At 43.4% G+C, this 13,844-nt stretch overlaps 1 protein-coding gene across 1 annotated transcript in view; it reads left to right on the forward strand.

Annotated features, from left to right (window-relative positions):
• The window catches only part of Naa15-16 (N-alpha-acetyltransferase 15/16), a 167,031-nt gene that overhangs the window by 23,518 nt on the left and 129,669 nt on the right, over positions 1 to 13,844 (forward strand). Inside the window, exons 11-12 of the mRNA XM_069319137.1 lie at positions 4,370 to 4,530; positions 8,727 to 8,779. Of these exons, the coding sequence (XP_069175238.1) occupies positions 4,370 to 4,530; positions 8,727 to 8,779 (214 nt within the window). The remainder of the gene's footprint in view (positions 1 to 4,369; positions 4,531 to 8,726; positions 8,780 to 13,844) is intronic.

Consider the following 13,844-nt stretch of genomic DNA (forward strand, 5'->3'; position numbering starts at 1 on the left):
AAAAAAGCTTTTCCCCTCTATAAATTATGATACGCCTGTCATTCAGACAGCTGTAAACTTATAAAATCAAATGAGTGTTAAAATCAAAATTTAGTTCATAAGGTATCATTGAATAAAGACATTTTAGAGTTGTCAATACAGTGTTATTAGTGGCATGTTGCATTCTTCTTTTATACAGTATATAATGACAGTTCCTAAGGAAAAATTATAATGTTGTTACGTACTTCGTAATAAACACCTCTCGGTTACTTCGTGTGCTAACACCAGCATCCACCCAGAATGCTGCTCGTGCTCCAGGCTCTAATCGACTTTTTGTCCTACTGTGTCGAGGAACATTTCAAATGTTCTTGTTATGTTGTTGGGGTATGAGAGTGTAGGTACGCCAGCTCAATCCACCATTGAGGGAGACTACTGGAAGCAGTGAATACTAATTACTCTACCAACTACAGTATCATAATCAGAAAAGTAAAAACAAGCTTCAATCCAACTGCTATTAGGTGGTAGTTGGGTTGCCATTGTAGGGTCAGGGGAGTTAGCACCTAACACTATCTACTAGGCATCTACTGTACCTGCTTCACATCTGACTGCAAAAGCTGATGCAACCAAGTTGACTTGTCATGTTTTATTATCCATACACACTTGAGATCTGTTGCTTTTAAATGTTCACTTAATGAAGTTGTCATTTTTTTCATGCTTTTGGCTATAGCTATATAGTTTCTTTCACCCTATGCCCCTGTTACCTAGCAGTAAATAGATACCTGGGTGTTAGTCAGCTGTCACGGGCTGCTTCCTGGGGGTGGAGGCCTGGTCGAGGACCGGGCCGCAGGGACACTAAAGCCCCGAAATCATCTCAAGATAACCTCAAGATATATGGGATCTCTTCCCTTGTGCTGGTTGGTCAACAACTGAGAGCCTTTTTGAGTTATCTCTTTTGACTATTGGCACAGCCAACAATTTGACTATGATCCGTGCATTTTGAGACTTTCTGGCCTTGGTGTTGGTTCTGGGCTCTCTGTTTACCTACATTTGAGACTACAAAGCTCTCCAAACGTACTCGCTAGAAAGAAGACGAGAGAGATATCAAATAATATAAACGTGGAAGATGCTGGAGGGCCAGGTACCGAATCTACACAGTAAAATAACAACATACTGGAGTGAACGATATAGATGAAAATGCAGAATAGAACCAGTGAAGAGTAGGTGTGCCATAGGCACAATCAGAGAACAATGTATAAACATCAAAGGTCCACGGTTGTTCAACATCCTCCCAGCGAGCATAAGAAATATTGCCGGAACAACCTTGGACATCTTCAAGAGAAAACTAGATCATTTTCTCCAAGGAGTGCCGGACCAACCGGGCTGTGGTGGATATGTGGGCCTGTGGGCCGCTGTAAGCAACAGCGTAGTGGACCAAACTCTCATAAGTCAAGCCTGGCCTCGGGCCGGGCTTGGGGAGTAGAAGAACTCTCAGAACCCCCATCAACCAGGTACACATGTAGTCTCCATTGCTATATTCTGTAGTAGTTTGCTGTTAGTTTGTAGTTAGACATTTTGCTGGAGGATGTGGTTTGCCTCTGTTGTCCAGACTGCAGGTTTAAGCCTTTCCCCTAGGGTTGATTAGTCTAGTTCCGAGCTTAAGAGGTTTTTCATGTCCCACATCTCCGCCAATTAGGGTCCTAATACATTTCCTTTTGGTGTTGAGCCTGATTTTCTCATTTGCAGCTTAATGGAGGATTCAACAAAACAATGAATTAAAAAAGACACTAAGAAATGATCCACACTGTATCTCATTATACTGGTCCTGCATGGTGTGTCCAAGCTTTCACCTACATCAATGACTGGCTAGTGTAAATCCCCACTCATTCAGCTTATCTGCTGAACAGGGATTATTTATATTTTTTTCCATTTGGCTTGCTTTGGCATTATGGTCAGTGGGCCAAAATCCCAGTTGGTGGCATTTCAGGCTGAGACTTGCATGAGACTGGTGATCTGGAATACCAAATTGACCTCACTCTTCTGTAATTGGCGCTATTGCGACTGCGTGATTTACTTTCTGTGCCAAGAAAATCTGTGCCATGTGTGGCTGAAAGTGTTTTATCCTACTCTCGGGTGATTGCACTTTCGTTATGTTTAAGCCTGTGAGGTGTGGGCACCCCTTACTTGAGGGAAATCATGCATCATCCTTTTACTCTTCTATTTTTTAAGAGTTCAGTTCAGTGGACATCTTCAAGAGAAAACTGGACTGTTTTCTAAGAGAAGTTCCGGATCAGCCGGGCTGTGGTGGGTATGTGGGCCTGCGGGCCGCTCCAAGCAACAGCCTGGTGGACCAAACTCTCACAAGTCGAGCCTGGCCTCGGGCCGGGCTTGGTGAGTAGAAGAATTCGCAGAACCCCATCAAGCAGGTATCAAGCAGTGGTGACTGCATTCATTCATCGCTTAAGGTTTTCTCTTATATGTCATGCCCCAGTAGGGGCTTCATCTGCAGGTCTTGCAGTGCTGTTCAGAGGTGGGGGTCTCCTCGTCTGCAGTGGGGACACATCACAGGAATTTGGAGTGGTCTAGATAGCACCTCCAAGCATCTGTCTCCTAAAGACTCTGTTCTCTTGTTTTAATTTGAATTGGACTACTGCAATTCCCTTCCTCAACTGGGGAGTTTATTCCATTCCTTTACTCATGAGGCTTGAAGATAGCCTTGATTCTGGTTTCTCAAGATTTATTGCAGTTCAATGCAGTTCACAATGCAGTTCATAGTTCTGTCTGTTTCCAATTGAATGGGCATTGGCCGAAACCCCTCTTTCCTGGCTGTGCGAGATGTTCTGCTGTCTGCTGGTGAACCTGTTTGCCTCCACATGGAATTGGCAGCTTCTTGTTGATGTGTTGCTGCTTCTAGAGCGAGTCTTTTGGCGGTGGTTGCATTTTAATTGGGATGGGGTTATTAATCTTATGGATACCTCTTCCTGCTGGTCCAATTGCTTTTTCTCATTGTAACTTGGAGATATTTCAGGTGGCATTCTTCTAACTCCCATTAACTGGTTCTGCTTTGGTTCTTTGCACTTTAGCTCATTGTCATAACCCCCTCCCCTTTTTAAGGCTTCGCTGATCACATGAGTTCTGTGGGGCCTACCTGGATGAATTATGAGGCTCTCCTCTGGTCTTGCATATGTAATTTTTAAGCATTGTGCACCATTACCTATATGGATATTGGGTGGCAGACCTCGTGATTTAACATTTTTGTCTTTCCTCGAGGTGGTAGGAGGCGGCAGCCTGGTACATCTTCCTAAGGTATGACAGTACTGTACTGTACCAGATGTTGGCTCGGGGAGCTACTGAGGGCCTACTGGAAAAAGGTGTTTCATTATATTTGACGCTTGATTTTGTTTAAGTTTATAATTACTTACAGTTCATCTGCATTTTAAAGGTATTCTTGTTATGTAGTATAAAAAGACAAAATCTTCTTTAATAATATTAATCTCTAGGGGTGCCAATATATCTCAAGTGTGTTATATTGGCAAACGTAAAATTACACCTGCTACTTTTTTTTATTTTGAATGGGTGACACACAAACAAGGGAACATAATCCCTTGAAAGAATTTTAGTGTGGTAGTAGTAAACAAATGGAATGTACAGTACTGTACTGTACTGTAAAGTGAAGTGGTGTAGGTAGACTTCATTCACATTTTCAAATGTGGATATTATAGTACCTAATAGGCTCAGGAACATGTATACCCATTGACTTAAGGCTGAGAAGTTGGAGCAAGGAGTCGAAGCTCAACCCCCCCCCCCCCCATTAAACACAATTTGCTAATATCTAGCCAAAACTAATCCTATCCTTTACCTAGCCATGCCTCCGCCCAGTGACATCCTAACCCATCTCTGCACCTACCCTGTCTTGTCTCATACATCCTAATACTACTTCCACCCACTCATTCCTCCGGCCACACTTCCCCGCCCCCTCCTCACCCTCTTGTACCCCATCACCCAATCCTACCCTCTATTCACTCCCACCCTCAACCATTTACACCCTTCACCCACTCTTCCCCCCCCCCCCCCCCCAACCCACTCCCGGTACCCTCTTCAGGTATGCTTGTGGGGGATTGACCTTCAGCTCTTTGGTCTTTGATTATTGTCTAGTGTTACCAATGTAGTGAGTCATTGTTTACAAGATACTAAACATTGTTTAAAAATGTTAAGTATCAGCATCAGTCTCTCTAACTTCTAATGTAGTCATATTTTTTTTTATAGTATTGGTATTGGGTAAAACAGTGGTATTGGCACACCACCTCTAATATCCTCTATGTTCCTAGAGATGATAATAGTTTCCATGACGTTAGGCTAGTGCACTAAAGTTTTGTTACTTTTATCTTTTCAGCACTTTACAGAGATTATAGAAGACCAGTTTGATTTCCACACATACTGTATGAGAAAGATGACTTTGCGTTCGTACGTTGAGCTTCTCAGACTAGAGGATGTTTTAAGGAGTAACAGATTCTATTGGGATGCAGCACAGATAGCAATCACTATTTACCTTAGGTAAGCGCTTTTGTCTCTAGTTGTTGGTAAAATGTTTAGATCCAGTTGTCGTTTTACGTCTTCACCTTTTTTTTTATATATATATGGTAAATTAAAGCAGTTTGCAAAACTTAAAGACTTTGGTTCTGTTTGTAATTTGTTTAGCAGCAGCAGTGTAAGAAAAAATGTGTTGACAGAGTGCTTTGATGGAAATAAATGAGTTAATAATTAACCCAACCACACATGAGAAATGAAAGTAACGAGGTTTCTGTCCATCCTGAACCCTTAAGTTGTAACTCACGTAAAGCTTGATGAGTGGTCAAGTACAGACGGAAACATTGTCACGTTCATTTCGTATGTGTGGGTTGGGTTATTTGTTTTCAGTCACATTATTATGAGTTATTCTCTGGAAGTGAGAGTTACTCATAGCTGTGTGACATGATCTCAACAGTTTGTTATATATCTACAATTGGGGTGTATTGAGATACAGCTGTTCTGACTGTTATGCTATTAGAGCACTTGTAGATCCATTTGTTGATAAAATACTGTAGTTTGAATATGATATTTACCAACATTTATATGATTTGACTTTAGCATCCTCAGTAAGGATTCACTAAATTTGATCATGCTTAGTTTCATGGGTGGCCCCTGAGTACCTCCCCAGTGCTGAAGGCTCTGGTGCCACTTGACACCTCTACACACTCCCAGGCCCTCTCAACTTGCACGATCTGCTGAAAGCCAGGCTCAGGCTCTGGTTCACTCATCAGGACTTGGGGAGTATGGGGATCAGAGATAAACCAAAGACAGAGAAAACGATCCATAAAGTCATGGGCAAAAACACGAGAAACAAAAACAAAGACAAAAAGTGGTTTTAATAAGGAATTAAGGTTAAGAAACAATGCAAACATTAGTTGGCAGTAGGAAAACTGCTCCCGTTTCACCTCGGCCAATAGCCACCAGGTGGCAGTCCAGTCAGCCATGGTCCCAGTAACCCTCACACACACTCACTTGTGTTCCACCCAAATTGCCCCCCCCATCCTCACAGGGAAGATGGGAACAACAGGGCAGGAATGGGAACCTACTGAGGACTTCCCAGAAAGGAGTGTTTCATTACATTTACTTCTATTTCTGGACCATTCTTTCACTCCACCTTCATGTCGAAACTCCCTGTACTTCAGAATCCCTTTGAAAGAGCTATATAGGCACGATGGTTAAGTGCTTTCTTCTGATAAATTACCAGGCTGTGATTCATACGTCAGGCTGCACTCAGCCGTGTTCAACAGTCTGTTTGATCAGACCACCAACCAGGAGGCTTGGTTAGAAACTGGGCCACCAGGACATTGGTTCTTGGGACTATCACAAGGTAACTGTAAGGTAAGGTACCTTACCTTCTGGATTGGCCTCTAGGTGGCTCCCAGCTGATTATTCGTAATATTGCTCAGAGAGAATAACACCTGTGCTGAAATAGCACACACAATTAAGAGAGCAGGCAAAGACTCACGTGTTCACTCATGAGAGAAAACTGCAGGAAACTATAGCCAGGATTCATCTAGCATTTACGTTTCCAGTTACGAAACCTGTACATACAGTACTTTCTTGATCCTGGCGGCTTCATCTGTACAGTACTTATTAAACAGTTTTGAGTTTTATAATTCCCAATATAAGTTTATTATTTTTATAAACTCTTTAAACTGTTTAATAATAAATGCAAATTCAGCTGCAGTGGTTGAAAAAAGATGTACAGGTATTGTAAATGGACACTTTAAGTGTTTGATGAATCACAGTCCAAGGCAGAAGAGGAACAATGTAAAAGAGACCCTGGGACAAACAGCCTGGTAGATCAGTACAGGAAGTTCTTGAACCCAGAATGCCATATATTAGGGTACAAGCCCAGCTCAGAAAAAAATGGCACCCATAGCCAAGATTTTCTAGGGCCAGAGGACACAGCCTGGCTACGAGATAGAGAGCCTAGTACCAGAGTAAACAGCCCTAGTGCTTCGCTTTTTGCCTAGGGGCCAAGGCATACAACCATTGGATAAAGGCACACCAAACATGGCCTTAACAACATTGCATGTTATCTTGAGATGATTTCGTGGCTTTTAGTGTCCCCGCGGCCCGGTCCTCGACCAGACCTCCACCCCCAGGAAGCAGCCCGTGACAGCTGACTAACACCCAGGTACCTATTTTACTGCTAGGTAACAGGGGCATAGGGTGAAAGAAACTCTGCCCATTGTTTCTCGTCGGCGCCTGGGATCGAACCCAGGACCACAGGATCACAAGTCCCGCGTGCTGTCCACTCGGCCGACCGGCTCCCAAGAGTCATGTTGGCTAACAAAATAGCTGACTGATGGGAAAGAAAACAGAGGAGGCCCCGCAGATCACAGAGTAAATACTAAAACGTACCAGGATGAGGTTGGGGGGGGGGGAGGCTGAAGAGAACAGGAAAGGCTTGCCTTGCAAAAGGCACTATTATCGCCAAGCACCAGCAAGAGGCAGCCCAGGGCATCATAAAGAGTCAATGAGAGGCCACATCCTGCATAAAGAGCCAATGTACCCGCACCATGCAGCCACCAACTGCAACCAATCAACATGGCTGCCTGGTGAGCAACCGTGCAAGAGAGAGAGAGCACCGTGAGCCCCACCAGGGACCCTACAGCAAAGAAGGCCACAACTCTAAAGGGATCGGTTGTACCAAAGCCTTAATTACAGGGAGGCTACTGAGGGCAGCTCGGATATTTGTCTTTCATTACTTTCAACAATACTTTTACTCCATTGTATTTCTGACCAATATCTTGAATGTCACTTTGTTTTGATTTGAAACTTGTTAAAATACTTGCTGGTAACTCTTACACCCTTGAGTAAGACAGGATATTTGTCTTCCCCTAGATCAAATTTTTTCTCAGTCTCAAACAAAAATAGAATTCTGGAGCATCAAACTTGTGTACGTGGAATAAATACAGTAATAACATATTTTCTTTCCATCTTGCTCAGTTATTCTAATAAAATAAACAACAAATTTAAAAAGAGCACTTCTGACACTGTTATTCTCATCGTGGGTTGCCTGCATGTGTACCACATTCTGCCAGGCATTTTCAGTTCCTGGGTTCTGCCTTCTTAATGCATGATTGAATGTTCAAATTCTCAGGAAAAATATCTAGATTCAGGATTACTATTGACACTAAATCACATCAGATGAAAGGAAATTGGCACCAATATAAATGTAATCCAAGATTGAATAGTGCCTGACCTAGTACTAAACACCTATCACAATTACAATAACTAAAACAAATCAGAGTGCTCATGGATTGGAAGGAAATTTAAAGTGGTTTTATTTGTTTATGGCAGTACAGTATACAGATTGAGCCCCCAAAATATTCCGACTATTGATGAATCAATAGTCACTTTGATGACACTCGCCATCCCTGTCTCAGTTGCTTTCTTGGCCATGGTCGTGGGATCACCCAGATCACTCCCAACACAGCTATGGTTGGCCTTGAGTCCCTCTATGACAAGTTCCTTATTTTAGGTTCTAAGCATGTAGAATAGAATCTGGTTGAAAGTTCGGCATATACCATCAGAATAATTGCTTGCTATGGCATCAAAGAAAAGACTTAACTACTAGACATCCCCCTCAAATGATCATTGGAATTGAAAGTACAGTACGGAATAGCAAATGGTTTCTAAAATTGTGACCAATAAACTACACACTGCCACCAGGGGTCAGCACTAGCTTGCGCACACAACCAAAGGTGGTGGCAACTCCTCCTTAATGCCTAGTGACTATCTGTTAAGCAGCTCTGCAAATGTTAGTTAGTATTTAGCTGATCATTCCTTGCATCTCTGCTTCTGTACAAGGGGGATTTTCCCTGCATTTTTCGAGGGCATTCAAAACATTTGATTTGTTTGGCATTTTTTTTTAACACACTTTATAATACAGCAGCCCATCCTCCTAAGGTTTCCCAACATCCAGAAACTGTCGTACTAAAGTGTCCTTATCCTAACCTACCAGAGGACCCAAAACAGAAAATGGGACACTACTGTATGTCAATTTTGCGAGACGCTACTATTTTCTAGTACGACAATTTTTGCCCAAGGGACGTTCTATTAGGAGGACGAGTTGAATACATGTGTTATACTGGTGGCAACATTCATGCAACGAGTTGCAACATTCATTGCAGGCATGTTATATTCATTTTTGTTACTTGTTTATTTTCTAGGTTACACGACCAGCCTTTGTCAGCAAACACTGGGGAAAACAACATCAACACTGGTGAGTGTTAATTAATCTGTTGACTTGTAGTTTTGATGCTTAATTGAATGAATCGGGTAAATGAATGGGGCATTGCTGATAGTGATTGGTTGGAAGACTGGGGTTTTTCTGCAGTATTTATGCTGCTGATTGGAATTTTCCTGTGGTGTTGATCTTGATTATTCGGGTTACAGATTCGCTCGGAAAACTTTCTAACGTTAGGGTAGGAAAATTAAGAAATAATTGGAAAGATAATTTTCTTGGCGGAAAGTATTTTGAAAGTGGAGAAAGCAGTGACCTGGAGAATAGTCTAAAAATACAGGACTGTAATGTTAAGGAATTATGGATGGACTGTGGGGGACTGGAGCACTGTACACCTGGTCTTATGAAGGGGTGGGTTACTACTGTGGGGGACTGGAGCACCGTACACCTGGGGCCAGATTCACGAAAGTACTTACGCAAGCACTTACAAACCTGTACATCTTTTCTCAATCTTTGGCGGCTTTGTTTCCAATTATTAAACAGTTAATGAGCTCCGAAGCACTAGAAGACTGTTTGTAACAATAACAACAGTTGAATGGGAAGTTTTCATGCTCGTAAACTGTTTAATAAATTTAACAAAAGCCGTCATAGATTGAGGAAAGATATACACGTTCGTAGGTGCTTGCGTAAGTGCTTTCGTGAATCTGGCCCCTGGTCTTATGAAGCAGTGGGTTACTACTGTGGGGGGACTGGAGCACCGTACACCTGGCCTTATGAAGCGGTAATTTGCTGTTATAGATGGCTATGCAAACTTGTCTAAAAACAGCAGATTGAAGTGTAAGGGAAGACTGAGGGGAGGGAATCTTACGATGTTATATAAGAGATAGGAGAGAAGAGGGATTATTGCGATATATTAAGGGGTATTGCCCGAGTAAATAAAGATAATATGATTACCATGTGCATCAACAGAATAAGAAGCCCTACATGGAAGTTAAGAGACACAGATAAGCTATGAAGATGTAAGGAAGCATTTATATGGCCAGAGTTTTGAGCAATTGGAATAAAGAGGAGGAGGAGGAGGTAGTTGAGGCTTATACAGTACATAGGTTTAAATAGGTGTGAAGGAATTCTATTGAGTTGGGTCGGGAGCCATTGAAGTAAGATGGCCTAAAGTTGTAAACGTGAAAATCTTGACAGCTGATGCTGAGTCCTGCGGGCACAATTAGACAGGTACGTGGCCCGGAGATTTGCAGGTGTAGAATATTCATGTGTAGTAAGAAGGGCGGTTAAGAACATGGAGGGAACTGGGAGAAAAAATTCACTATATACCCCAACAGATAAGAGGCGGGGCCTTGTAGCTGGAACTCATTCTCAACATATTTTGGTAAGTAAGTGAATGTGCACACATAAATGGGATCATGTACACTGGTTTATAAGTGGTCACGAGGTAGAAGCCAAGAGGCTACACTCAAACCCTTCAAGCACGGTGAGGTGAGTACACAGGCACTTGTCAAGACTGGCAGCATAAGGTCAGGCCACATGCACCTGCGTAGTGGTGGCCTTGGCATCAGTCTGACGTACACAGCTGATCACCTCCTGGGAGAACACTTGTCTTGTGGTCACAAGGGAGGGGTAACTGATGGGGAAAGTGAGAGTACTTCCCACTCTGTGACTAGTCAGAGAGAGAGAGCAAGCATTTTCTCTCTTCATTTTTTTTTTTGTCATGTAATGGGAGAAAAAATGAATGAACTATGGCAGATACAGTGTGCGTGAGGTGGAGCAATGAAAGCATAGGCGCTCGGCTGGTTGGCTGGCAAGCTGGAGTTGCCTGTCCAGGCTTCACCTGGTTAGCTGGCTGGCTGACACTCGCCATCCCTTAACTTTATACTGTCAATCGAACAAGTTATGTATAATGGCTTCTACGAGATTTTTGCTGTCTATTTTGCAGAAGTTTTAAAGTGCTTGATGAGCAGACTTTGAATTAAAGAAATTAACGACTATTCCTTAAAACACGTTGCCCGGGGGAAGGAACTCAAGGCCGATTTCAAAAGAGTTGATAATCCATTTTGTTTACAAGATGACCTTGCCAGGGCAGTAATAAGACACGTTAAACAACTGCTCAAACATCTACCAGGGTATCACCACCCAAGGTCACCAGTCACCGCTGCTGCCTGGTTATGGCAAGTGTTGCTAAATCACCACAAAAGTAAAAAATTAAAAACTTCAACACCAGCGCTGACATTTGTGTCATTTCCACCAAGGGTATCTTGGAAGAGCAGTGTAAATGCTCTTTACTGATGCTTTACAATGCTAGATCATTGTGTTTAGCAATCATGTGGATATAATGACAAATGTATCAGTGTTCTTGTGAATTCAGCTCGCTATATGAGTCATGTAGAGAATATTAAGACAAATATTCTTGTTTGACAAAAATTTACTGGACTATGTTGAAATTGTCATGATTATTAGGGATCTTATGCCAAAAAAAAAATGAATGAGGCATACGAGATAATGGGGTTTACATCAAGAATCATTTTCAATGCGACATCTAATGTTCAGTCTTAGTCGCCATAATGTAGAATGTATATACATTCACTGGAACTTGTACTGAGAAAGATGACAAGGTAATTCCAGGAATTAGAAACCTTCCCGATGAAGAGATTGAAATGAACAAAACAATGGTTTATTTTTTTTATTTTGCTTCAGACAATGACCTGAGTGTTGAAGTTTTAATGTATTGAATGTCACTGCACATGTGTTATGGCTGCATTATGAGTTAAACATTTCTTTAACTTACATGATGTTGTGATCTGAGTACAACATATTTGAGGTTGTGATACATTTCTGATTAGTTCTTCAGTATTAGTATTTTGCAGTCTGGCTTGACTGCACTTGACTGTCAGGGTAGAGAAACCCACAGTCACGCCTGAAGCCAGAGTGTGGTGGACTGTGGGAGCTTCTCTACCATGACAGTCACACTTGACTGTCAGGGTAGAGAAGCTCCCACCACAGGTAAACATTGCAAGTATACCCAGCTGGGCTCAAACATCAGAGGTCCGCGGTTGTTCAACGTCCTCCCAGCGACTGTAAGAAATATTGCCCGAACAACCATAGACATCTTCAAGAGAAAACTAGATTGTTTTCTAAAAAAAAAAAAAAAATAAGTGCCGGACCCACCGGGCTGTGGTGGGTATGTGGGCCTGCGGGCCGCTCCAAGCAACAGCCTGGTGGACCAAACTCTCACACATCAAGCCTGGCCTCGGGCCGGGCTTGGGGAGTAGAACAACTCCCAGAACCCCATCAAGCAGGTATCAAGCAAAATGATCCTTGGCGGATAACTTCCAGATTACTGTGACCAGTAGCGAGTGCCTCATATTCACGTCATCTATGTGTTGGTTGATTAGTGTAGGTGGGCGTCTTGGGTTTGCACATTTTAGTACCCCGTAATTTGTCCGTTCTTGCAACTCAACAAGATGGGCTGGTGAACTATGGGGGTAAACAATCCCCCCCCCCCTCAAACAGACAAAATATGCTGGGCTTATAAATCAAATCGGCTCACAAACATTGACGTTTTCTATACAAGGATCGCTTGGTTTATTTTAGTACACCATTTTCTCTCCGTTGTGGCAGCTGGAGAGGACCGTCCCTAGCCACTCTCAGACCAGGAAGGATGGCTATCCAACCCGTAATCTTGAATAGTGCATCACATTTTAACGTAGAATTCCCTTAAGGCCAAAATATGATGTGCTAAAATATCATTGCTGCAAGCGAAATTGATGTAATGTCCAGTTTTCTATTGGTGGGTTATGGTCAGGTTCGGGGGGTGTAGTACGACAGTTTATTGACGTTGGGGACGCAGGTGAGGGCGAGGTTGGGGGTATTGGGGGATGTGGGTCAAGGTGGGGGGGGGGAAGGGGGTCCTCGTACACACACGCTTCTCACCTTGCTTGTCTATAATTCACACTCCTCTTGCATGTTGAGAGTGTAGGTGACGCAACGCGTCCTCCTGATAACACGTCGCATGTTGACGTGTACTCTTACCTACCTTGTGGTTACCTTGCCATGATTTCTGGGCTTAGCGTCCCCGCGACCCGGTCCTCGGCCAGGCCTCTCCTCTATACCCTGTCTGTTTGGCCTGTATACCTACGGCCAAACACTGTCATATTAGAAAATGGTAGCGGTCGCGAAATTGGCATGCTGTCCCGTTTTCTGTTGGGGGGGGGGTCCTCTGGTAAGTTAGGATAAGGGCACTTTAGTACGTTGATTTCTTGACGTTGGGAATGTTGGCGAGAAAGGGCAGAGTGAAGCAGCAACCACTCCTCAATAGCAATACATTCCATTTTGACGTCAAAATGGGATGTACTATTGAGAGGATAAGTTGTAGTGATGACGGCTTTAACAGTGACTGTGGGAGAGGTTAGCCGGCGGCGGTGGCGACACAGTGGTGGTGACAGTGGTGGTGATGGTGGTGGCAACACAGTGGTGGTAGTGGTGGCGACGACAGAGGTGGTGATGATGGGGGCAGTGGTGGTTGTGATGACACCTATCAGTGACTATGGGGAAGTAGGTTCGTGTCCTCTAGGCCTAGGGTTGTGCTGGTCTTTTTCCCGTGTCCTCTAGGCCTAGGGTTGTGCTGGTGTTTTTCCCGTGTCCTCTAGGCCTAGGGTTGTGCTGGTCTTTTTCCCGTGTCCTCTAGGTCTAGCCCCGGTCCCCCACATACCCCTTCCCCCCCGCTCCGGCCCCCCCCCTCCACTCTTGTGTCATCTAGTGCAAAAAATCATATTCTTTAGGGTAGACGTATAAATTGCGGAAGGTGCCTGTGTATGTTTATAAAATACAACATCTCCCGCAGCTATTTCTGTATGTGTGTTTTGTGTGCGTGTATGTATCTGGTAGCACCTTGTGTGTGTGTATGTGTATCTGGTAGTATCTTGTGTGTGTATCTCTGGTAGCATCTTTGTCTGTGTGCTAGCATCTTGTGTCTGTATATAGCCTCCATCCCAAATATGTAAATATCTAATGCTAATGTGCTGTACCGAATGGTTGGTAGACGACTTACATACCGGTCAGGGTGGTGTAGGTGGTAGAGCAGCGCCCTCACTGC

Source organism: Procambarus clarkii, chromosome 92 (assembly GCF_040958095.1).
Source record: "Procambarus clarkii isolate CNS0578487 chromosome 92, FALCON_Pclarkii_2.0, whole genome shotgun sequence".
Classification (NCBI taxonomy): Eukaryota; Metazoa; Arthropoda; class Malacostraca; order Decapoda; family Cambaridae; genus Procambarus; species Procambarus clarkii.